This window comes from Zingiber officinale, chromosome 8A (assembly GCF_018446385.1).
Source record: "Zingiber officinale cultivar Zhangliang chromosome 8A, Zo_v1.1, whole genome shotgun sequence".
In the NCBI taxonomy this organism is placed as follows: domain Eukaryota; kingdom Viridiplantae; phylum Streptophyta; class Magnoliopsida; order Zingiberales; family Zingiberaceae; genus Zingiber; species Zingiber officinale.
Genome location: NC_056000.1, coordinates 59,903,538 through 59,929,604, shown reverse-complemented (window position 1 = coordinate 59,929,604; position 26,067 = coordinate 59,903,538). Strand labels below are relative to the sequence as shown.

General features: G+C 35.5%; 4 protein-coding genes across 9 annotated transcripts; 2 read left to right on the top strand and 2 right to left on the bottom strand.

The window, feature by feature from the left end:
• Nucleotides 1–2,084: 2,084 nt before the first annotated feature.
• Nucleotides 2,085–2,444, top strand: LOC122010871 (non-specific lipid transfer protein GPI-anchored 1-like). The gene has a single exon (XM_042567341.1). The coding sequence runs from the start codon at nucleotides 2,085–2,087 to the stop codon at nucleotides 2,442–2,444; it is 360 nt and encodes a 119-aa protein (XP_042423275.1).
• LOC122009209 lies at nucleotides 2,240–5,206 on the top strand. 6 transcript variants are annotated; one of them, XR_006119502.1, is made up of 4 exons: nucleotides 2,526–2,865; nucleotides 3,428–4,585; nucleotides 4,666–4,884; nucleotides 5,148–5,206. XR_006119502.1 is itself a non-coding variant. In XM_042565278.1 (2 exons), exons 1-2 carry the CDS (start codon nucleotides 2,448–2,450, stop codon nucleotides 5,204–5,206), a joined length of 477 nt encoding a protein of 158 aa, XP_042421212.1. In that variant the 5' UTR covers nucleotides 2,240–2,447. The 6 variants fall into 6 exon arrangements, 2 of the variants coding, with proteins under 2 accessions (XP_042421212.1, XP_042421213.1); XR_006119499.1 differs by having other exon boundaries at nucleotides 2,531–2,865; nucleotides 3,428–4,884; XR_006119501.1 differs by lacking the exon at nucleotides 4,666–4,884 and having other exon boundaries at nucleotides 2,533–2,865.
• A 5,295-nt stretch (nucleotides 5,207–10,501) lies between these two features.
• Nucleotides 10,502–18,016, bottom strand: LOC122009208 (cyclin-dependent kinase F-3-like). Its single transcript, XM_042565277.1, has 19 exons — nucleotides 17,842–18,016; nucleotides 16,840–17,095; nucleotides 16,704–16,761; nucleotides 16,538–16,616; nucleotides 15,585–15,653; nucleotides 15,396–15,485; nucleotides 14,198–14,336; nucleotides 14,014–14,116; nucleotides 13,830–13,882; nucleotides 13,666–13,732; nucleotides 12,715–12,823; nucleotides 12,570–12,635; nucleotides 12,409–12,477; nucleotides 12,280–12,340; nucleotides 12,105–12,209; nucleotides 11,423–11,457; nucleotides 11,210–11,255; nucleotides 10,929–11,013; nucleotides 10,502–10,853 (listed from the first exon to the last, which is right to left on the bottom strand). The coding sequence occupies exons 3-19, from the start codon at nucleotides 16,709–16,711 to the stop codon at nucleotides 10,727–10,729; spliced, it is 1,311 nt and encodes a 436-aa protein (XP_042421211.1). The 5' UTR covers nucleotides 16,712–16,761; nucleotides 16,840–17,095; nucleotides 17,842–18,016; the 3' UTR covers nucleotides 10,502–10,726.
• Nucleotides 18,017–23,518: 5,502 nt separating this feature from the next.
• LOC122009207 (40S ribosomal protein S5) lies at nucleotides 23,519–25,640 on the bottom strand. The gene is made up of 4 exons (XM_042565276.1): nucleotides 25,506–25,640; nucleotides 24,628–24,899; nucleotides 23,836–24,039; nucleotides 23,519–23,753 (listed from the first exon to the last, which is right to left on the bottom strand). Exons 1-4 carry the CDS (start codon nucleotides 25,563–25,565, stop codon nucleotides 23,699–23,701), a joined length of 591 nt encoding a protein of 196 aa, XP_042421210.1. The 5' UTR covers nucleotides 25,566–25,640; the 3' UTR covers nucleotides 23,519–23,698.
• Between the last annotated feature and the right edge of the window lie 427 nt (nucleotides 25,641–26,067).

Below are 26,067 nucleotides of genomic sequence, written 5' to 3'. Positions count from 1 at the left end.
GAAGGAATGAAATTATAATAAAAGATAGTGTTTGAATTATGAATTTGGGAATGATTTTTGAATGATCCAATTATTTTAATCTATCAATGTGTTAAAGTCGACTAGGGAGTTGGCTTAAGTTGGTTTGGCATGTATATAATATTTTTGTTTGGTGTAGAATTGACTGGTAGTCGACTTAGCATATTACATCCAAAACCTAGCTACAATCGTTACCATAGTAGTTATCTGGCTAGCATGATCGCAATCTAGATGGAGGCCTCTCCCCATCCTGATCTCTGGCTTGCAATGATCGAGTAACTGACACCATAATTAAATGGAAGTTACACCTAGATTAGTTGTTATAACGACTAAACATTCTAGATTTTGGGAGATCATGGGCACGATCTCTCAGGTATGTCCCTATAAATATTGAGGTATGCAAATCCTTAATTCTCCCTAAACGCGTTTGATTCTACTCATTTCTTTCTTCTCTATTCTCTTAGAGCACCCAGTGACTTAAGTATCCGAGGGACGTTGTTATGATATTTCTTTGTGAACGCAGGTCGGAGAGACCTTGCTATAGACTAGGTCAACACGTTGACACCTATAAGGTTTACCTCTCGAAATAGGTCAGCACGTCAACATCGATCTCCCTGAAGTTCTATATGTTATTGATCATTCTAAGGTTGAACTCAATTTCTTGATCTCGTTATCTTTGGGTTACGGTACCGTGATAGAATATCTAGGTTATCATTCAAATATTCACAGTTTGATCCCTAGTTATAATATATTTATAGAAATTTTTCTTCCAAATGGGAAGTACAATCAAAGTATACTAGACTTTTGGGTTGTCCATTGCGCGTACTTCTCGATTTATCCTGATAACTAATGGAAAAATTCTATAAGATTGAATTAATCATCCCAGAATGAGTCAATAAGACTAACTAAATTTATTATTATTATTTTTAATTTCTTGATCTTGTTATTTTTAGCACAGTTCCTTAAGCTTAGCTGTCTCGACTCTCCACTTACTTAAAGATATATTCCTTTCACTACAATGAGCCACAAATGTGACCCACGATCCTTCCAAGATATCTACATGGTCAACAATTCTAGATTTCTCATAGATCATGGCCATAATTTCCACAATTACATCTCAACTTTGTAAATACTCAGTCATGTTTGATTGAGTTTTAAAATGGATCGTATGAATGGCGTACACAATCAACTATATCTTAGTCGATGCCGGTCATAGTGCTATTTATTGAAATTGACTAATATAATATATATGTGGTAAAAGATGATAACACTAATTTCAAATGATCTATTATTATTGGCTCTTCTCATTAAATACAGTCAGTAAATCCTGAAGATTTCGTCTAACAACAGTAGCTTAGCTAGCAACAGCACGTAGAGGTGAGGTGATTTGTAGGATTTCTACATCCTTTGAAAATCAACCTCGTACTTATTTCTGCATGAACCATAAACAAAATATATTATCGTTAACATTTCCAAAGTCGGTATTATATCCACTAATTAAATTAGTAGCTGAAATATCTAATTGAAATCATTAAAATTGATTTTTTTTAAAAAAAAAAATCCAACCGATAGCCATAAATTAAATGGAATAAATCGGATGGATGTAATCAAAATTTTCTTATCAATCAAATTGTTATCAATCGAAAGATGATATTTAGATTTAATCAGTTTAATTAATTTATTAAATTTAACATCTAAATCTAACCGAATAAATAGAAAAAATAATATTTTTTAATAAACTTTTAAATTAATAGAGCTAAAATTTTAAATTCAATCATTAATTAATTAATTAATTAATTAATTTAATCAATATTTTGCTTAATGGCCACGTGCGCATCCTTCCCCACTATCAAATCATCCCGGGTAATGGTGCAACGGAAGTATATCCAAGCGATCATTTCCTAGTTAAGTTTATTTATTATTTTTTTTTTCCAATTCAAACCTTCCCACCTACTCACCATCAAATCCGCATTCAAACTAACTTCACCATATATCCACCTCCATTCCAACGTCGATCGCCGATCGGCATCATCCTAATTAATCAGCCAACCACGCCGGCGAACACGATGAGCAGCAGCAACAGAAGCATGACTCTTATTCTCCTGTGCGCGGTGGTGGTGGTGGTGGTGGTGGTGGTAGCGGCTGCCGATGATTCTCTGCAGCAGCAGTGCGCGCAGGCGAGCAGTAGCCTCTTCCCCTGCATCGACTACGGCGACGGCCACAGCGACAGACCGTCCAGCGACTGCTGCACCACCGTGGGCGACATCCGCAGCACACGGCCGGTCTGCCTCTGCTTCGTCATACAACAGACGCACAACGCCTCCTCCGGCTTCCGCACCCTCGGCCTCCGGGTCGACCGCCTCCTCACGCTCCCCGCTGCCTGCAGCCTCGTCAACGCCAGCGTTAGCAATTGCCCAGGCAATTAATTAATGACTGCCTCGCGGATCTTCTCGTCCCAAAATCGCTGGTCCGCCCCTGGTCAACACAAATGCTATAAAACTCCCTCACGTGCCAAACACGTGCCAATCTCCAACGCCCAAAAAGCCAGACGCCCTAGCCTCGCGATTTACTTCTCCTCGCGATTTCTTCTCCAGCGTCGCCTCCTCCGCAGCCAAAGCCTTCGTCGCCTGCGGCCTCCCTCCGAAGCCGCGTACCTCCCGCGACCTCCCTCCAGCGCCACCTCCGCGCAAAGGCCCTACCCTCTCGACGACCAGCGCCGCCTCCCTCCCTCCGACCTCCACCGCCGCCTCCTCCCAGCGTCGGGGACCTCCAGCGCCGCCCTCGTCGCCTGCGGCCTCCCGTCCTCCACCTCCTGCCGACCTCCAGCGCCGCCTCCTATTTGTATAGGTATTCTCCAGCAAGCCTGATTTTTTGTACGCTTTGAACATTAGGAAAAGAAGTTAATTTAGGTATTTTCCTTGACATATTTTCTGTTATTCTCCTGCAAGCCTGAATCTTTAGAAAATTTCCATCCATATGGGAATGGCTTCTAATCAATTTCCATCCATTATTCTACCTTACCCTCCATTCCCAGGTAAATGGTGGCAGGTTTTTTTTTTTTAATTACCTTTTCTAAGTAAACAGGATGAAATGTAATTGACCTTAATTCCAATCATTATTATTTTTCTTTTTACTAAAGTTAATTGCTTTGCCGCTTATTTGTTCTCTCCAAGTAACAAGAAAACAGAACATTAGTATCTTCTTAGCAAAATTCTGTTCATGAACTTTTAATTTCATCCATATCAGGTTTTGCATGTGGTATTTTTATCCTTGATGATATGAAAAATTAGTTAATAGTTAAATCATTACTTTTCCTTGTTTTATTGCAGTATTTATGATAGATGTGTTTTGACAGCATTCCATGCCATATGTTATACAGTTTCTTATATGTGCTCTGTGCTTGATCTAGGGAATGTTTGAAGTTAATCCCTCATAAGAAGTTTTCCTTTGCAAAGATATGGCTCATGGCTGCCCAATTTGAGATCAGACAAAGAAACTTAAAGGGCGAGATAGGTGTGGAATTCTATCGGATTCAGCTTTGATGAGGAAAATGCTGAGCGGTGGCTCTAAACCCATCTCCGGTTAAAGAAAAGGTCGCTTCTCGACAAACGGCAGGAGGCAGGAGGAGTGAACGTCATAGTCGAGCAGTGACTCTAAACCCTAGAGCGCTAGACCAAAAAGAGAGTAGTTTCTTGAAGGACAGTATAAATATTGATTATGACAGCCAAGCAGCGGCTCTAAACCGTAGGGCGTCTACTCGGCAAGAGTGTTCATGGAGAACATCAAATGTCTAGTCAGTCGGACTTATAACCTCTTTCGACTAGATTTGAGGGTAAGACTTGTGATACGATAATGAAGAGGGGTCCTACCAAAGAAGGATCAAAGGGGGAAAAGGCTTCCTAACGTGGAGGTCAAGGCAAAAAATGGTCAAAGGCCTTGGTCGGTCGATCGGACCGGAGATCGGGAGCCCCCGGTGACGAGGATGCCGAACGACCATCCTCTGATAGTGGCGATTGGAGTTAAGAGGTAAGTGGCAATTCACCACAGGCCAGTCCTCGCCAATCGAGCGGCATGGCCGGTTGGACAAAGATAACCACTGACAGTTAGGAAGCAGAGAAGGGGACAAGCCAGCAGCTCAGAACGACACGACTGAACAGGGACAACCATTCCTCATCGATCGAGCAGCGTGGCTGGTGGGACAAGGTAACCACTAACAGTCGGGAAGCAGAGAAGGGGACAAGCCAGCAACTCTGAACGACACGATCTAACAGGGACAACCAGTTCAAGTGGGATTTGGTCGGCTTATAGTGGGACCCAACTACATATTTCATCGTACCCTTTTGGAGGCTTGTTCCACTGACAACGGAGCATGTCCAGCAACCAAACTGTCCTTTAGAAGCTTCTCGCCTGTCATATCAGAGATTTGTATGCTCACTTAAGGAAAACTGTCAGACACTTTTCGACTTGTCTTTTCCTATAACGTTTTGGAAAACGTACGTGCGCTTGGAAATGTGTGTACAAACACTACAGTGACACTATAAAAGAGGGTTCCCATCTACATGCGAAGGTATGCGCAACTTCATTATTCAATACATTCTTTGCTGCAACATTCTTACTATTCTCCACTAGAACTGACTTGAGCGTTAGATTGCCAACGCCGGGAATCCCTTCCTGGCTCGGCACTAATGCCTTTTGTGTTGCAGGACCGCGCGGTTGTCGTTTAGTCAACCCCACAACCATATCCTCAGCTTGCCATCTTCTCCGCTTTCGGATAGATCAAATAACTAATGAGTTGATTTAACAATGGAATGATTCGATCACTAAGTGGATGATGAACTAATAAGTTGACGTAATTACGATAGATAGGTGTGTAATTAATTAAGAATTGGTTATACCACGTTTAAGGAAAAAAATGAGAAAAAATGATTAACTATTCGTTGAGTGAATTCGAGTAATTAATTAAGAATAATTAATTATTAGATTAAATTAATTGATAGATTAATAGATTTATTAGTCAATTTAATAATTGATTAGATATCAGGTTGTAGTTAATGGAATTACTAATTGGATGAGTTGATAAACTGAATTGACTTTATTATAAGGATTACTTTAATATCCTATACTTGTAGGATTCGAGCTCGAGACAGATTTTGCTGACTTGAAGACGGTTAAGACATTCTACAGTTGAGGTGGGTAGTTCTTACTTTGACCTCTATAGTTCTTTGATCTTAGTGCATAATTATTTTATTATTATATGTTGATTAGGCAGCAGCTACTTACTTACCTTATATCCACTCTCTATTCTTGCAATTGATTTTTGTTGCTTGTCCTTATTTGTTTATCGATATTGACATCTATGCAGTCTCGTTGTTTTTATGCTTGGATTGGTTATATATATATATAGGATATACCAGACCATAGTATAGTTGTAGAATTTTGCTCTTGCATTTATATCGTAGTATATAGTTATATGCTTAGGCTCGTGCTTATACATGATAGATGTTATGTTGTAGCAAGTGGTAGAGTATTCTACTAGGTTACTTTGTCGGATTGTCTTGTAGGACTACTTGATTGTGACCTGTTATTTTCATGTATTTATGATGATACCATGGAGTTAGATAGGATATTATGACTAAATTAGGATTTTCTTGATTTAGATTGTTATTATTGTACTTACTGTTGTACTTAGATGTGTGTTGTTAGACTTGCTACTTATTGTATTTCTATGCATTTGAACTGCTCATTAAAACAGATAGTGATATTAAGTTATCACACATAGATTGTAACTAGATAGTTGAGTTTCTGACTAGGCCCTTGTTTGCTATTTAGGCTCAGACCTATACATTACTAAGCTTGTACCGTAGTATAGGATATCGAGTATCCTACTAGAACTTTGTTTGTTATTTAGGCTCATACCTATATGCTAGTGAGGTTAGACTGAGATATGGTTATAGAGTGTTATATTGGATGTGATTATTCACTTTCTGCTTATCATTACGTTGTTATGTCCTATTGACAATTGTCTGCCATTCGTGGTTGAGAGTGTCGTCAACAACCGTTACATTCTATCAACTATTGTCTCCTATTTGTGGTCGAGAGAGTCGTCATCGACCATAATACATTCGACTGTCCACGAGACATTCGTAGTAGTGAATTCGCGTACAGTCCGTAGCTAGATAGCTACGTATATATCTTGCATGCCCATGAGATTGTACGTGGTAGCGAGTTTGCCCGCAGATAGTGACTATTTACATACCTGTCCACGGGACTATCCATGGTAGAGTGTTCTCCTGCAATCAATGATAGGGGAGCTAGATAGCTACCTCATCTTGTCCGCCTACGGGAGCATCCGTGGTAGAGTGTTCTCCCACGGACAATGACTAGTTATATACTCTAACGGTCCACGAGATGCATTTGTGGTAGCATATTGTTGCACTAGTCAGGACTTGTTATATGCTGGTTGCATATTTGTTTGTACAGGATTTGGATGTACTGTATGTACTCCTGATTTATTGGTCTCATTTGGTTGAGCATGTTAGTAGATGGTTATGTAGTTGTTTATGTTTCATTAGTGGTTGTTTATATTGACTCTTTTACTTTTATAGTAAGTATTTCACCATAGACTGCATCTTTGGATCTCCTTATATTTTAGTATCATGCATTATCTTCTTATACCCATCGAGTTGTTGTACTCATTACCCTTTGTATTTCCTCTATTCCAGGTTAGCAAGTAGATGATGTATTGTGTCACTCAGAAGTCCTAGCTGCTAGTCTCACTTGAGTTCAAATTTCTTTTTGGGTTGTTTGGTCTATGTTTCCGTTGCTTGTATTTATGATGTTCTTTTAGTATCGAATGTTTGAGTGTTTGTTTTATCTGGTTTGGTTTAGTATGATTACATGTACATGCATACATATGCATACACGCATTGGTATTTAAAAAGTTAGCACGTTTTTATTTTGCATCGATGTTTATTTTGCTTGATTTGAGCTCGATATTATATTTCTCATATTGTCATTAAGGGGTATCGTCCGATTTGGCGGATAAGTATACTCTCGGAGCGTGATGATTTGTGATTGTGTTATGATGAATCTTGGCCTATTGACAATTTTCACATCACATGAATGTTTAGTATTTAAATTCAAATTTAATTTTTCCAATTGATTACAAATTTATAGGCTTTTTTTAAAGATGAGAAGATAATATTAAAATCTTGTTCACATATATTTACCTCATTTTTGGTTGTAGATGGCCAGCCATTTATGGAGAATGTATGCCGACCGACAGTTCTACAAATGGGAAAAGACTGTTCTGTGGGACATGATCGAGCCTTATCGTCGTCCAAAGTCCTTCACGCCTCTAATGGTGGTCTATGTTGCTGCCTTCTACACAGGGGTTATTGGTTCCGCCATAACCGAGCAGCTTTATAAGGTAGGCCATGGCTTATTTATCTAGAAGAAATATGTTTGGCTTTCCTTTTACTTATTCTAGTAGTCTGCATTGCATTTTTATGACTACTAATTTGGTAACCCTTGTTATCATGTTTCACCCTTCTGTCATGCTGAATTATCTTGCTATTATTTGGATTTTGGTTAAAATTGTTACGGGAAGGATTCCATATTTACACCTTAATTTTGCATAAATACGGTTTTGACTCTGTAAGCTGATCTGCAAAACTTTGCGTGGTGACAATTGACACATAACAGCTTGTCACAAGCCGGTTTGCGAATCAGCCTGCAGTATAATTTTTCGATAAATATTTGATATTCGTGTTCCTGCAAAAGCTTGGTGTTACATTGCAAGTCTGCTAAATGTTGCTATTTTTACCCACGCATGTTGTTTTCCAAACCACATATCGGCTGAAATCCTCAATTTTTGCATAATTTAAGTGTGAGAGATCCTTTAGTTACCCTATCAGAAGAAACTAAACCCTTACGGATTAACCATATCATAAGAAACTCTTAATACTTAACTGTAACAGAAGAAACACTTAATGCTTATCGGGTAACTTGAGCAGGAGAAGTATTGGGAGGAACATCCGGGTGAAGCTGTGCCCCTCATGAGGCCCAAGTTCTACTGGGGACCTTGGAGAGTTTACCATGGTGAAGAACTTCCTCCAAATATGTAAACTCTGATGGAATGTTACTATATTATGTTCTTGGTTCATCTTCATCTTTCCCAAAGATTACATGGTCCGAGCTAATCATAGATCTAGACAGTGAGATATTGCTCGTTCATTATATGTACGTATGCACTGGCTCATTTCTATCAAGTTTTAGCTCCTGAAGAATATATATCTTTTTAGTTTGTGCTCTTTACCCAAACTATAAATGATTTGCATTTGCATATTCTATTTACAACCAATACCCCGGGGACTTGATTCAAACTGGGATTAGATTGTGATTTTGACAAGTGAATGTTTTTATATCCCATAATTATGCCCTCAAGGCTCAAGGTCTTAATTTATTTGTGGTAGTAATAAATTATATGAAGATGTGGTAATAATAATAAATTATATAGATCACTGCTCGAAGTCACCTCTATATTTATTTTTTGATCAGTAACTAAAGGTGAAGAAATCTTCTTACAAAGATGTGAGTTCGAGTACAAAGAAGAAAAGAAATGAAATATTTCAAGAATTTAAGCACAATAGAGCAAAGATAACAAAAAAATTAAGTTTCAGTAGTCCAAACCCTTATTTATATAAAGCCTTTCATCCACATCGAGTTCCATTGCCATTCTACAATTTTGGTCAACATCAATCGACTCCTCTGGCTATTGATAACAGCTACTAATTAGTTCAACGATTTTTATCGGCTGCTCACAAATATCAAGCGACTGCTCCAACAATAACTGCAGAGATCGGATCATTGTTGATTCAAGTGTTAGCTTTTCCTTTAAGTAGTCAATTGCTGCCCAGCCGATTGAGCTCAATTTTGGATAGAATAGGAACATTTTTGCTCATTACGAATTTCACTTGAGTCGATTGTGCGATCGACTACTCTGGGCCAGTCAATTGGTACTAAAGTATTAGTTCCCCTAATACCTTTCCTTTGTATTTGCACACTTAACATATATATAAGATTACATCTTTAGCTAACTTAACTGATATCCAAACATCAAAACACAAATATTTGATTTTTTTTTTTAATCCAGGTAACTCTTACAATTTAATTAATCCTAGATGTGACTGGTTCAGTGTATAAAAATTTTCCACCGACTATTAGAATAAATCGAAAAGCACAGATGAGTCACAACAGACAACCCAACACATGTATTTCAAACTCTGTAGAGATAAGGGTCTTTCGTGAGATTTGAATGCCCGTTGCATGGGTTGCCCGCCCCACTATTTATCATGGCATAGTAGTCTCAGGGGCCACAAATTTTTTAATCATGATTATACGAATACAGTGCTCCAACCTTGATGACTATTCAAACCACTATGTCTCACATTGACAAAATGTTTTAGAGTTTATTGATAGGGTGGATGAATTATAAAATAATGGAAACAAACTTCTCTCTTTTAAATGTAGACGTACTTCAAAAAAGTGTTTATATTTTCTATTAATTAACTGAAATGTTTCTCTTGAACATGAATTTTTATTACACGACATATAGAATATTTAAAAAAAATTAAACAGAAATATTTTCCACAAAATTAAAGGTTTAATGTAAACTTTGGTTTGCCTATTGGTAGTGTAAAGTTGGCACTAACCAAAAAAATATAAAACTATGTAACTAAGAATCTACAAGAAATGGCAACCAAAGATGAAGTGTCAGGTACATGTGCTCACTCGGGTATCAACACTCTATGTATCGTGCTTCAATCATCTAGTCATCTTCCATAGGAAATATAGAAGATGAGGTAGTGACCAATCTTCGTTGCCCATGTCAAAGTAGAAGTCTCGCCTCCTAGGGGCGCCTCTAGCTCGCATGTTGCCCAACATCCTCTTTGTCTACAATGCATGTGGCCCAACATCATCTTTGTCAATCCTCCATCCTCTATAGCCCACTCCTGTAATCTCGTCTGGGAGTGTGTGGATATGCTCATAGCCGGTCCTCCCCTGGCTCAAGCCGCATGTCAGGATCTCGCCGTCATCCAAAGTTGCATCCTCAGGCTTGTATGTGTGCCACTCCCTTAATCGCATTCCGTAGTCACTTTTAGCAAGTGCCCGTCAAGCCTTTTGTAAAGAATAAGAACCTAAAAAAGTATAGATAAAGGGTAGTCCAATATCGATGCATGAATTCCCCGTCAACATAGAGTCCTAGGGAAGAATTGGATCATATTAGATATATTGTGCGTAGTCTTATCCTGCATTACAAAAGATTATTTTTGCAACCCAAATATGTGGCCTTCAAATCCAAGACATCAATTTTACCGTTACGCCAATACTCCTCTTACAGAAGTATACATCATTCAAAAAATATTAAAAATAAATTTTCTACTGGATTGCTCTCAACAAAAGAAGGTACGAGTGAAGAATGTAGTGTTCAATCCATGAATCATATCATTTACCAACAAATTGTCAATGTTCTATTATACTCACTGATATGTACAAGAGAATCTCTTATTCTGTAAAGCACTTTATAATAAACAGAACTAGAATTAACACTTTCCAGATCTATTCAGCCACTTAATCGACTGCTTCAAAGTTAATCTTGTGTAATTGTAAGGATCAACAAAGAGTAAAACAAATCCCAAAACTGGGTTTACTTGAATGAGCGAACATGTGGCATCATCGGTCCAAATGCACCATGGTCAAGCAAATTCGGTTGCATCGATGGGAATGTGAACCCAGGCGACTGTTCAACGCCAATAGTTGATAATGGAGCTTGGCTAAGAAGAATAGAAGATCAAGAATAGAATTACACATGTTGGGGGTTCTTATGATGAGCATGACAAATTTGTTACCTGCTCAGTAGGTACGAAGATGGTAACAAAGATATGTTTGTCAACTCATTGATGTTGCGGTCCGTTGACAGCAGGGGCCAAAAAACTGAAGTAAATCAAGAGCCCAAGAGAAAAAGAGTGAAAACTATCATGAGCCAACACAAGTGCGACTTTTCATCATTTGTAGTTAAAGTTAAAAGCACAAAAATGGCAAAAAGACAGATGGGAAACCATCACCAATCTTTTCAATTGAACAGAATAAGAAGAGATAGAATAACTACAAATCCAATGATAAGAGTTACCTGATTGGCTAGACTGGTCATGGAATCCTTTGTAAAACAAGAAGTCCTACATAATAAAAAATAGTGAGGTAATCCATGTCGTATTAGAAGAAAAAAATATCAGAGCACTTGATGGCGATGCAAGTTTAAGTTTGTTCTTGCATCCCTATTTGCATTATTTGTGTGCAATGATTAGCAAAACTCTACTAACTACATAGCAAACTAATAACTTACCTCTCTTGGTTGTAGCAAGGCATGTTTCCCAGAATCTGCAATACCAAACGAAGACAATTTAGAACAGAGGCAAAAGGACTTGAATGAGATGAACAGGCAAAAGATAGAGATTTCATCATCTTAAATTGCATCACAATCTGGGGAAAAAAATCCACCAACTGTAACGGATTACAAGCCATACGAGAGAAGAAAAATATTAAATATATACACATCTTACAAACTGAAGAATGTCAGTAGGATTTATCACAGTAATTTATCCACCATCAATCTATTCCAGGTATCAGTGCCCATTTGATTTGAACAAACCGAACCAAATTGGACCAAATCATATTTTTTATTTGACTTTTTAGAATTTAAAACTGAACTGCTTTAGAATGTAATATGAAGTAAGACCTAACAGAATTTATTTTGGATATTGGTTTAGTTTACAATTAACCAAAAGCAACTGAATCTAAATATTGTTATGGTTCAATTTTTTGATCATATCTGTACATAATCAAATTTTCTGATTTGGTTACATTTTTTCAGTTTCAAACTAATAATAGACAACGTAATTCAAGGTTGACAAGCTACATGTATTTAGAATGTAGCAAACCAAAACATACTTCTTTGCAAGAAAATTAAAGTTTAAAGAAACATCGCCAAATTTACAAAAACACTGACAGGGATTATCTTATATTACCGCTCTCAGGAATACTAGGTTGAACTGCCAATGTTAAACCAAGAAAGCAATCATCTGATTCCGTGTTAAAATCCCATAACTTTAGTTCAAGCTTTGGCATTTGTCCTATAACAATCAGAGTGGCAGTTAAGTTCACTAATAGCATAAGCGACTGACTCATAGTCATAAGCCTCACCAGCTTGTTTAATCTTTGGTTGAAAGGGATCTTGGAGAGGACATGGAACCCATGTGCCTACCTGGAAGATATTCAAAAATAAGGTCTCTCAGATACAGTTCAAGAAAATATTTAATACCAGGAATATACATGAAAAAAAGGATGCTGCAAGGATTGCTCGGCAGTTGGCCTTCTTTGTGGGTCCCAGGAGCATAGTTGCTGAAGTAGAGGAAAAACAACCATATGCATCACTCAGTGGTTGTTTTAAGGAAAGGCGAAACCAAGTGAATGTAAAGTTCATATGAACCTACCAGGATTAAGTCAATCGCTTCCAAGCTAGCATTTGGCATAATCTCCCAGATATCAGCAGGTGGAAACTTTACATGAAGTAGAAATTCAAGTTCGGATGGAAACAAATTGAAGAGAAGTAAATTCTAATTATAAATCTGTTTCTACCTGAAAAACATTAAAATATGTAGAATGCGGGAGAAGAATGCCATCTGGCCAAATACTGCTATCTGGAGTTCCAAGAATGGTACATATCCTGTATATTTGATCTATCTCACTGCGAGAAAAATGAGACAATTGATAAAAAGGACAGATAGTAGTTTGCCAATCTATTTCTTATGGTGGCTAACCGTTGCACAGTAGTACAAATACATTGTGCATTGTGTTGTCAGAAAATTGAAGTGCATATATAAGAATTAGGCCCCATACGACAGTATAAAAGAGTATAGTATTATGCATTGGAATTCAAGAAATACTGAACGTACCTGCATGCCTTAGGCAGTCGAGTCCAACCAAGGTTTTGGTATGTTTGGCAAAGATTTAAAGTTAGTTTTGTATTGTGGTACTCATGGTGTGTGTCAAGTGTGGAAGTGTAAGTTTCTTGACACTAGCATTGTAGGTGCAATGAGAAAAGTGTAAATGGATCGAGACCGACTAAACATTTGGCAGATCTAAGAAGTCTAACAAGCGCTGGCAGAAATTCAATTGGGAATACCTTAGGCACTTGATTTTCGCAATCAGAACACAAGCACTTCTCCTTGTCATCTTTGACACTTTACTAGTCTTTGCGAATTCCTTTCCCACCCATGGAAGATTTCCAAGTTAGTCAATAGGATCATTTGATTACCTTAATTTGTCACTTGATTTCATTTTTAGTCATTCATCAAATTAAATTTGATATTTCAACTTGTTTAAGAAATTGGTAGGAGTTGGATTGAGGACACATCCCAATCCAACTCTATCAATCTGTAAAATTGGCTGAGTTTGCCAACCTTAATAATATATCAATAGAAGAACTTATGTCGCTGAAAAACTTATAGAGATGCTCAAACGTATAAAGACAAAAAAAAAAAACTTAGAACCCACTTTCTTTTCAGTTAGAAGTAGATTTATGTTCACCTTTCACCCGGGAAAAGAGGAGATAGCATGAAAAGCTCGGCTAGAATTGCGCCAACAGCCCACATATCTGTTACAATATTGACATAAAGAGCCTAATAATGATGGAGTTTAAACTCAAGAAATAAATAAAAACAATAAACTGTCTGGTAGTAGTGTTTAGCTACCAATTGCAGGGGTGTATGACGAAGACTTCAATAAGACCTCTGGAGCACGGTACCTTGACAGAAAATAATCAACAATTAGTCAGATAAATCATAAACCCTATAGCAACTTACCTATATATCTTTGCAACAGTTAACATTTACTAGAATTTAAAATTAATTATATAAATCCAAACGCATCTATTACCATCTCGTAGAAACATAATCAGTATAAGGAGGCTGCGATGTTACTTCCCTTGCTAGTCCAAAATCGGCTATTTTTATTACATCATGAGTCACCAAAAGGTTCTCTGAAATTAGCAAGAAAATATTGCAATGTTTATTATTCCAAATGATATATTTCAACAAAAAAAAAAAAGATTGTTCAGTACCAGGTTTCAGATCACGATGGAAATATCCATTCTTGTGCATGTAAGCAAGTCCTTGCAGTACTTGTGACATGAAGTTCCGTATCTCTGCCTCAGTAAAAGGATTTTGCCTATCTCTCATCACTTTATACAAATTATACTCCTGAAATTTTATGAGAAAAGCAATGAGATCTTCATCTAGAAAAACTTAATTAATGATACAACAAAACAGGGATGTGGTTACATAGGCTAAGCTCACAAAGGTACCTTGAATGGCATCTAATATGTAAGAAGAAAACATTTGATAGACAAATGGAATAGAAAGTGTAACAATGATGATTTCTTATATCACACATGTTATATGTTAACACATATAACCAAAGTCAGTACAAAATTCCCTAATGACTAAGCTTTAACCTATAAACTATGTAGACAACTATGCTAAGAAAGTAAGTTATATGTCCAATGAAACAGAATCCTCCATCTTGTAGGGTACCGAGCAAAAAAATACTAGCAGTCAGAATATGTAGTCAGAGGAGATGAAACCCTGCATATAAATATGTCAAGTAGAAGCTGAAAACCTCCAATTAGATGATTATCATGTTAATGTAACAAAAACCCAAGTGTACCAACACCGGGAATAAATGATTGCAGAGCAAGTTTATTCTTAGTTCGCAATGTGCAAGCAGAAATATTAGATTGAAAGAGGAAATGCAAATCAAACCAAAATATATGTAGGGGTGGAAGCATATAGAGAGAAATGGGATCAATTGACCCCACAAAGAAATGGTAAACAAATGATTTGACTTTAAAAGAAAATTAATATAATGATTTTTTTCGTAATATTTTTTTAGCTAACCCTATCTATCAACCACAAAAAAATATGAAAAAATGCTAAACTTAAATTATAAATTTATTATATTTTTATGTTTTAATTATTGCAACCATTACAAAAGTTTTCAGGTCGTGCCACTAATTATATGTCCTTAAAACTTATAGATCAGTCTGGAGTGCCCTAATTTTCTCATAATAACAACAAAAAAAAGTTATCGTTTTTGGAATCAAATAAAGTGGACTCAAGATATAAAAAAAATAAATCAACTGTGAAAGTAAAAAAATGTTCATTTATTTTACCCTCCTAAATCAACAATTGCAATATCCAGCCTATCTGTGAAAAAAAACACAAATGTTATTCCTACTTCAGGTGAAAGGTATTACCCACCATATGTTCAAAAATGAAGAAAAGCTCATGATTTTGTCTAACAATCTCCTTCAATTTGACAATGTTGGGGTGGTTCAACTTACGAAGAGACTGTCAAAAGCAGAATACTTTGTTGTGTCATGACTGCCAAACTAGATCAGAGAAGATAACTGAAACACCATGATAAAGTTGTAAAATTTAAAAATATACCTTAGCTTCACATAGATCCATGCACTCCTCCCAAAAGTAGAACTTTCTTTTCATTTTCTTGATAGCAACCTGACATTAGTTCATAGCTTTGTTTACCACAAAAACTACAACCACCCTTTACTATATGTAATAATTAGATACTAAACCAGACCAAAAAATTAATTGAGAAACAAAAATACATGTTAATTGATATAAGGGATTCAAGACGACTTCCAGAGACCTAAAACTTTACAATGGATCTCCAAGATATTAAACAGAGAAGGAAGCGATCTAACATGCTTGTAAAATTATGGACATAATGGAAAAGAGAGACATTTCGGAGGTAGCTGAACTTTGAGAGTTTGCCCATTAGATTAAAGGGGTTCCCTCATTTGTAGATCAGCATAGAAACAGATGCCCCAGGCACTAGCTCACGTCACCTTACTATAAACACAATATAAAAACAGATATTTTGTTCTTCTAGTACAATATCTGTAAGTGAAGGCCTGATAAAAGATATACTAAATAAGAATTTGCCTATGTAGAAAGCAACATACTGAAATAAGCACAAAAGTATTGATTAAACCAGAGCTATTGCCTAACAGAAGACTCAGTATATCTATAAGATCTAAGTAGACAACATAAAATAGCTGGGAAATCAGAGTTGTTCTTCTAGTTAATGTATGACGATTCAATTGACCACAGCAAGTTTTCTGCAGTTTCTTGTATGTTTGTGTCTTGATTATGTATCAAAAGCCTTTATCTCCTCATAAAAACTTACACCAATGGAAATTATACAACAGTTTGAAAATAAGAGGTGGCACTGTTTGGCACATCATATTCATGCATATGTTTTAGAAATTACCCCACAATCTTTCAAACTTTAAATACATTACCTAAACCCAGCAAATACCAGTATTATATCCATAAAAGACTTCATAAAAGTTCAAACAAAACTGCTGTTCAACACTTACTATTTCATTGTTCTCAATGTTGAGTGCTTTATAAACATTCCCACAAGTTCCATCTCCAATCTCATTTATGAACTTGTACCTATGATGTAAATGACAAAAGTAGTAGTATCAGCCTCACCGAGATTATTATTATTAGGTTCAAGAAACGCAACTATGATTTACTTACTTCTCCATTTTTTTTTCTTCACTGACAAACAAGAATAAATCACTGAACTTCGAAAGGACTGCTTAGAATAAGAAGCTCTTTACCATCTCTGAGAAGAACTTGACCAGTATTTAGGTAAGTATCAAGATGCACATACTTTCCTATGCAACCAAAAGAGCCCTTCTTGTCATGAGATGAGTGACTATATATCGCCCAGAACATGTGCCGCATACTTAGAGCAACCACGATGAAAAGCAATCCATAATTAACAAATGTCAAACAAGACCAGTGTGCAACAGCTCTCCCAGCACTACAACCAAGAAAATGTTAGAGCAAATAAATCCCCCGAAACTACAAGTTAGTTCCATTTATAAGAAGATTTCTCCCAGCTTTTATAAACTGGGGCAATTGACCTGCAAATTTGAACAGGATAAAATTATAAATCCAACACAGTGAATATACTTGGAAAAAACAGGCATTAATTCAACTATGCTAAATTCTACAGTTATGCAATCAATCATAGATAGGTCAAGAAAAGAGAGATATCAAGAAAGATAAATACGGAAAAAAAGCTATAATTCATGGTTTTATTTATTTTTTCCCAATCCAATGGCAAGAAACTTTTATTAGTATGGACGATCAAATTCATCATTATCTTGTCCACCGAATGCGAGAGCTAAACCCACCGAATCAAACAAAATATTACTTAATTATCTAATCATAAAAAATAAAATTCTGATCAGCAGTAAAGAAAAATCAAATTTTTTGTAAATCATTAATAGAATCATAATGATACGACTGATAATAAAGAGATAAAAGGAAACAGATTCGTTGTATTTACACAATAAGAAACAACCATCAAGTTACGGATTACAGATCAACAGAAACAGACAAAACCAAAAACAATTAGTACAGATTCGTTGGGCGAAACAGGACGCAAATAGATGCGGACCCAGCATAGTGGCTTTATCAAAAAGGGGGAGAAACGATTTTTGCAACAGGGGAGAATTAGAAAGGAGAGAAAAGGCATTGCCTTGTGCGAATGAAGAAAACACCGACCTCCATAAAACCGATCAAAACAATGCCTCGTCGACTCAGAATCCGAACCAAGCTAGGGGCTAAAAAAAACACAAAAAGATAGGAAGCCAGTAACACAAACCATCAACAATTGAGCGCATCAAGAAAGGATTTCTCAGCCTGATCCTTGCAGCATAAGGCGATTTCACACACGGTCGCTTCGATTGGAAGAGCGAGGCGAGAGATTTGGAGGTGCGAAGAAGCGAGATCAATGAACAATCAAGGAGACGAGGAAAGAAGAAGACGGGCGGTCCCCACGCAATGAATTAAAATAAAACATAAATTACGTTATGCCAGTGCGAATTTACCAAAAGAGGGCCGACTGTCAGACCTACTTACCAATCATTTCAAACTAGCGGCGTAGCCAAAATAATAAATACAAAGGGTGAGCAAACGCGGCCGCCTACTGGATAAGGGAAAGTGAGGGTATTTTAGTCATTCCATATTTCCTTTGATGATTATGAGTCGCATTGCGAAATTATGCGGGGTGGTTGCCGTAATGATGGAAGGTTTCGCATTGAACGAATATGCGAGCCGTTTGGGGACCGCATCCGCATCGCGTGGCGGTGCGGAATAAATTTGTTAAATCATTTTCCTTTTTTTTATAATATAAATAAATAAGGGTAAATAAAATAAAACAGGTTCCTACTAAGTGGTTTGGTTTAAAGGTTTAGAATAACCAAAGGTTTAGAAATAAGAGAGTGGGTTTATTTTTAAATTTTATATTAGATTGATGAGAATAGAATTTAAATTTAAGAATAAAATTTGAGTATTGATGAAACTCATTTTTTTTTCTTGGATTTCAATGAGAATAAAAATTAAGTTTTAGACGAAAATATCTTTAATATATGTATTCAATTTTTCTTTCATATTACTTTCTCTCTTCTTGTTCTCTTGCACAATATTTTCTCTCTCCTGTCTCGGGTCGAAACTCATGCAATGTTTTCTCTCTCCTGTCCCCTTGGGGCGGTGCGATGGTTAAGACATGGGGTGTTGCCACATCAGGTCTTGGGGTCGAAACTCGCGCGTGACCGAGCATAACCTCTCTCATATCTTGGCCATTTGCACTAATGGCTAGTAGCTACCCGTGATTTACCTCCTCCGTGTTGGCTTAGGGATGGGTTGGCGGGGGCGCTGGGGGCGAGCGAATCACCTTTTGCCACATGTTTTCTCTCTCCTTATTTTATCATCATATTTTCTTTCTTCTCAATCTATACCATGTACATTCTCTCTTCTAATTTTTTTTCTTATTACACTTTATTTTTCTTCATTTTCTCTCATCGTATTTTTTCTCACATCACACTTTCTCTCTCCTCATCCTCTCTCATCATGCTTTCTCTCCCATCATGTCTCCTCGGGACAGTCCAGTCGCTAGCGCATGAAGTGTTCTCATCATGATGTCTGGGGTTCGAATCTTGGAATAGCCGAGGTAAATGTTTCTCTCATGCATTAATTACTATTCCAAAAGCTAATAGTCACCCGTGATTTATTTCGTCCGTATTGGCCCTAGGGACAGATCAGTAGGGGCGCTGGGGACTAGCGTAGTCGCCTTTTACCACTATAATTTCTCTCCCATCACACTCTCTTTCTCATTTTTTTTATTGCACTTTCTCTTTCATCATATTTTCTCTCTCTTCAATCTCTCACATCACACATTCTCTCTCCTCATTATCTCTAGCACACTTTCTTTATTTTCTTTCATCATATTTTCTTTCTCCTCATCCTCTCATTATGCTCTTTTTTATCATACTCTCTTTCCTCATTTTTTTCCATTACACTTTCCCTTTTCATTTTTTTTATCACATTTTCTCTTATCATATTTTTCTCTCACATTTAATTTTCTTTCACGTTTAAATTTTTTCTTCTTATTTTCCTATAATAGTAAAAATAATAATTCATTATAAGAAAATATTCCACTAATCAAATATATATTATTTTTTAAGAGTATACCATGCTCATGGACATTCTATTTCATAATACTACCCTCATTCTCATTTCAATTCCTAAAAAAAAAAAACAAATGATAAATTTTTAGTATACGTAACCATTAGTATCAAATTTAATATTGTTGTAGTACCAAATAGCTTTTACAACTATACACTAGTTATTTAGCTATTTAGATGCTTCTTATAAACCTGATTGATTTGAGTGGAGTTTAAATCATTTGAAATAATTTTGAATAAGTTGATAAAAAATATTTTGATATAATAATATTTATAATTTATAATTTAAGATTTTAAAATTTAATTATAATTGTATCATAACTACCTAAATAGTTGTGTAGTAGTTACCTAAATAGTTATATAATTGTTTTAAAGTTATTTTGATAATTTAAAATAGTTTGGATGAAAATTAAGTAGTTTTGATAAGTTGCTAAAGAATATTTTGGTATAATAGTACTTTATAAACAATAATTTTAGTTAAAATAAAATAATTATTTTTTCATTATTACATATTATAATAGCTATTAAGTAATTACTATAATAATAATGAAATAAAATATATTTTGACTTAAAAAACATACGATAGAATGTTTTTTTTATTTTATAAAAAATAATTTTTTATCATGATTTTATTTTTTATATATATAGTCATGTTATAATATTCACTCTCTATATACATTCAACATGCACATTTGAGAGATATCCTCATGTGAGCCCATTGTCACATGGGTACCCTCTTAGGTGGCAAAAGATGAATATGTTCGTCTTGATCCCGGTGTCTTCGTCAATTTATCTCAGGGTCAACACGGAGGAGGTAAATCATGGATGACTGCTATCCTTTGGAATAGTGACTAGCACATAAGAGAGACATTTACTTCGACTTTATCGAGATTCGAACCTCAGACTTCATAATGACAACACATCATATGCTAGCCACTAGACTCATTTAAAGGGACACATAGGTATCCTCTCAGGCCTACATGTCAGGTGTGCATCAGATCCAACATAACAAAGCCATATATATATATATATATATATATAGTCTTCTTTTCCCTATAGTTCTTAACAAAGGATTATTGTTGGTATAAGGGTGAATTTGTATTCTTGGAGGATGCCCTTCTCCATAATCCATAGTTCTCATAGAACTTTCTGGATATCTTACCTGTAAAGGTTGTGGTGTATTGGTAGCACTAGATTCTGCAGGATTCATTAAAGCAACGTTGGAAAAGTAGTCTTTCTTTTTAGCTATAAATTCCCCTTGTTGTGAGAGTTTCTATTATATTATTAATTTGTACTTTAAAACTGTTATTTATGCTAGTCATTGTTTTTCCAAGAAAGATTATGTTTATTTGAATATTATGTTTCTGAAAATCACCATATCCCCTGGCTTGAACAGAAATTTTAATATGGTCAATAAAGTCTGGAATTGTCATATTAAAATTAGGACAAAAATACGTAATTCCTAGATTACTATTCATATCTACTTCTATAAGTCCAATAACCGCTTTGTTATTGTCATAGAATCTTGAGTCATATAGTACTAAGAAAACTTTAGCTCCTATGCTTTTTCGAGTAAGTCCTCTGAGGCCAAATACTATAAGTCCTAGGTGAATATAGTTATGTTTTCTTTGTAAGAGTAGTCTAGCAGATTCTTCATTCATAAGGTTAAATCTTTCTTCTCCCCCATCGGGTAGGTATAATGGTTGGGTTCTATGATGTCTATACAGTGAAGTGGAAAAAGATAACAATCCCTGATGATATAATCGTTTTGGATTTAGTGTATTTAATTGTTCATTAGAGAAGGTGTCTAAGTTTTGGTCAATATCTATAAGTTCTTCTAATTGATAGGTAGCTTGAGTGCTTGTAGATTTTCTGGATATCATGGAGAGATTTGTTTGAGGTCTTAGTGTATGTGAGGTGCCAGAAAAACTTTCAACTTGTGTCTTTGTTTGTAGAGCCATTAGTAGGTGAATCTTGTATTTTTAAGAATTTATATGTAGTAGGTGGGTGTTTAGTAATTATTTTTCCTAGGGAAAGTTTACTAAGATCTTTATTTATATTTTCTAATGTTTGCTTTTAAAAAAAAAATGTGGAACCGCCACATCAACGGCCCCCCTAGAGCCGGTCCCACGGATATGGAGGGAGGTAAATGCAGGTACACAGGTGGAAAGTGCATAGCGGAGACGTTAACCTCAGGCAGTGACACCCCGGGGATCGACCCCTGGACTTTTTAGCCACAGAACTATGCACTCCCCATCTGTGCTACGCTAATAATAATGTTTGCTTTAGATCTTGTGTATGAGTGTTTTTATGTATATGATTTTGCAAAGTAAGAATTTGATTTTCTAAGACTGTAACCCTATAATGCAAAGAAGTAAGTAAGGCTATGATCGTGTTATTCTGTTGTACTAGGATTTGATCTCCTTGATTTACTAGAACAGAATTGCTAATATATATATATCGGATTGATACTCAGTGCGTCCGACATGAGCACCTGGGGTGGTGACATGACCCCCCTCGCTATAAGTTGATTGGTGAAGAAAAGTTTTGCTAATTGAATTGGTAGTTAGGTTAAAGCGCATAAATAATTGTTACTTTAAATTATGATTTAAACGTACAATAAAGAAGAATATAGATGTATGTCCTTATTGATTTATTTTCCAACTGAGAATTGTTTTTTTCCTTGCTTTCGAATTTGGCTATTTTCATTTTTTTTATAATAATTTGGTCCTCATCTCAAGGATATTTGATCAACTGTCAAATAACTATTTCTTATAATTCATCTTTAGATTATGATTATCCGTCAAATGACAATAGGAAGAATTTTTTTTCTAAGGACGTCCACTAAAATTTGATAATTTTTAATTAAATAGATCATGATTCATGACAAGAAAGCATGCGTTAATTTATAATTGAGCCTAAAAATTCGAAATGAGAAACTTCTACTTGGATCAATTTCGTGACAAAGTTAAGTTGAACAGACATTTTTAAGTTAATTTAAAACATCCTATTTCTTTCGAGGATATTTCATCAAATTACGCACCTAAATATTAAAATCCTTGAAATGTATCGGATATAAAACAATGTTAAAATGGCCACCAGAAGAATAATATGACGATTAGGAGCTCTTCATTTTTAAGTTAAAACCCATTCAAAATTTAAAATAAAATAAAGTCAGAAAGGACTATCAATAGCTTTTCGTAAAAATATTTTAATGAAATAATTAATCCCTTTAAATCAACAACCCATATAAAATCTTAATTGCTATACAATTAAAATCCCCTCCAGATGATGCTTAAGGCATGAGATCGGATGCTTAAGGTACGAGATGCTATCATATTAAATTATGAAGTTAAAATTTAACACGTTCAAACACATCTTTTCTTATGTTTTAATTATTACACTAATAATTAGTTAATAGCTAGCCGTAACAGATTGAGATGTTACTGAGACAAATCACCTTTTACTATATTAATTACCATACAATTATAACAACAATCTCATAATTACTAGATAATTATAATAATTATAATTCATAACTACTATAACTACATATTGGGTTGAAAAAACCAAAATAAAAATATTATAATAATTATAAATTATAACTACTATAATATAATATTAATAAATATTAAAATATCCATAACTTCTGTAAACCCGCTAAAAACAAAAAAAATGAAAATACAAAAATACAAAAAGCATTGAGGTCGAATAGAATACTATTTTGATAATAAATAAACAAAAACTCTTTTGATAATTCCAATATTCGCTCAAAATTTAAAATGCAATCATTATCATTAGTCAGAATCCAATACCTAGTCCAACATCAAAGTCTCCAACTTAGCAAAAACAAATGCACGTTTACATACTCGTTTAGCTTAAGATACAGCCAAGTCTACCAAGAAATTTTACTAGCACATAAACAACCGAAACAAAATTAAAGCGATCAAGGAGAAAGCATAAATTTGGAGCATCATATAAATTTGCAAGATATGCTCAACGATTTGCCTTGGCCACACGCTCAATCTCATCCTTTTTCTTGATAGCGTAGCTGTTAATGCATGCCCATCATCAAGTTAACACAGAGGAAGAAGCATTCCAAGAAAAGAGTTAGAAAGGCACTTGAAGGTTACCTGTTGGAAGAACCCTTGGCAGCATTAATTAGCTCATCAGCGAGGCACTCAGCAATTGTTTTTATGTTTCTGAAAGCACTTTCACGCGCACCAGTAGTGAGGAGGTAAATTGCCTGGTTAACACGTCTCAGGGGTGAGATATCAACTGCCTGACGTCTTACAACACCAGCCGATCCAATTCGAGTGGCATCTTCTCTTGGACCACTGCCATTGCATAACAAATCATCAAAAACTTAGTCCATGCACAATGCAAGGTCATTGTTATTTAATACTTCTATTTGAGTTCAATTCAGTTTGTGCAGCGGAATGAAACTAATTTACAAATCACGAGTTACCATGACTTACATATATGATGTTAAGAATTCAGTTTAAGTGAAAAAATTAAGTCGCAGCCAACACAACAATGACTTACAAGCTGATGACTTATAGTCTAAAGGATCAAAAGCAACCTAACAAGTTTAATCCTGACCTCCGTGGCAATTCATGGCAAATTCACCTCTCCTTTTCCTCTACACCTTTACTCCCTCCCCTTCCATCCACAATATGAAACCAGTCTAAGGCAAGATTCAAACAAAGAACACTTTCATGAATGCTTCTACCAAACCATACTGATGTAGATGAAAATTTGGGAGACTATTGCACTTATTCTTTTACATTGTCACCATATATTGGTTTTACTATAAAGCTTACAAAGAAAAAAAAATATCTTGTCTTTAGAGGAGAGACTACAATAAATAAATAAATAAATCTATAAATATCTTTCAGTGAAATTCAAGTTTAGAATCTGATCACCTGTTAATGATCGCATCAACCATAATTTGGATTGGATTTGCATCGGTAAGCAAATGAATAATTTCCATCGTATGTTTAATTATGCGTACAGCCATAAGCTTCTTTCCATTATTCCGTCCATGCATCATCAATGAATTTGTAAGCCTTTCAACAATTGGGCATTGAGCCTTGCGGAACCTCTTAGCAGAGTATCTTCCAGCAGTATGTGGAAGATATGTGGCATGCTTGGGTGGAATTACAGCAATGTAATCAGCAAGGGACATGTCACTGATCTGTGCTCAGAGAGAAACAAGCAATCTCAACGATGCAAATGATGAATTGATATGCCAATACATAATCGTGCAACTTCTCAAATGTTACAATGTAGAAACAATGACAAAGTTGTGTTGTGCAATCGATTGCAGAACATTCGATAATACTTTAGTAAAATCCCCACGGACGACAGAGTATAATGCTGTTAAAAGGATGAACTAATCAAACAAGTACTAGTAAATCATTGCCAACTGGAAAACATGAGCGAACTGTCTTCATTTGATTTACAAACGTAATGCTCGAACACACAAACTCCCTTTCACCGATGTCATATTGATATTCATGTAAACTAATCCTGTTCAAAAAGAGTTGCAGAATAACCAAAAATCGAAAGAAAAAAAGCCTTTCAGGAAGAAAAGGATAATAACAAAAAAAAAATAGAGATGTAATCGGAAAAAAAGGATGAACTGATTACTTCTTCGCCTAAACAAGATCAAACATGCGAAATATTATCATTTACTACACCAAATATTTGGAACTAGCCCCGTAAATGTAGCACAAAGGAGGGAAATTGGTGTAGCAGACGAGCAGGAAAGTAACGGGAAGCTGAAGAGGACAAAGCAAACCTCGACATCGTCGAAGGACCATCGATTGAACAGCTTAACGTCCTGTTGTTGGATCGCCATTAGAGGCCGGGAGCGGCGACGCGAGAGAAGTGTGAACAGGCAGGCGGCAACGAAAAGCACGAAACCCTAGCTTACAACGCCATTATATATAGCGAAGCCAGATCAATATCAAAATAATCAACGGTGCAAGATAAATCAGATAATTGTCTTCTATAACCAAAAGTCATATTTTTCACTTTGAATCATTTTATTGATATTACTCATGGAATACATCCGAAGAGTTTGAGTATTTTGATAATACTATATCAATTATTTTTAAAATTAATCGACATAAATATGAGATACCTGAATTAAATTATTTTAAAATAAATTTTAAAAATTTTACTAAAAATCTATTTTCCTCTAAGTATACAGGGGCTAACTAAACATTTTCACAATTACTTTCATCTTTATTACTTTATTAAAAAAATATAGTTTAGGATAATGTTTTAACATTATAATTTATAATTATTTTTTTAAATTTATTATACTGTTATATATATCTTACTATCCTATTCTTACT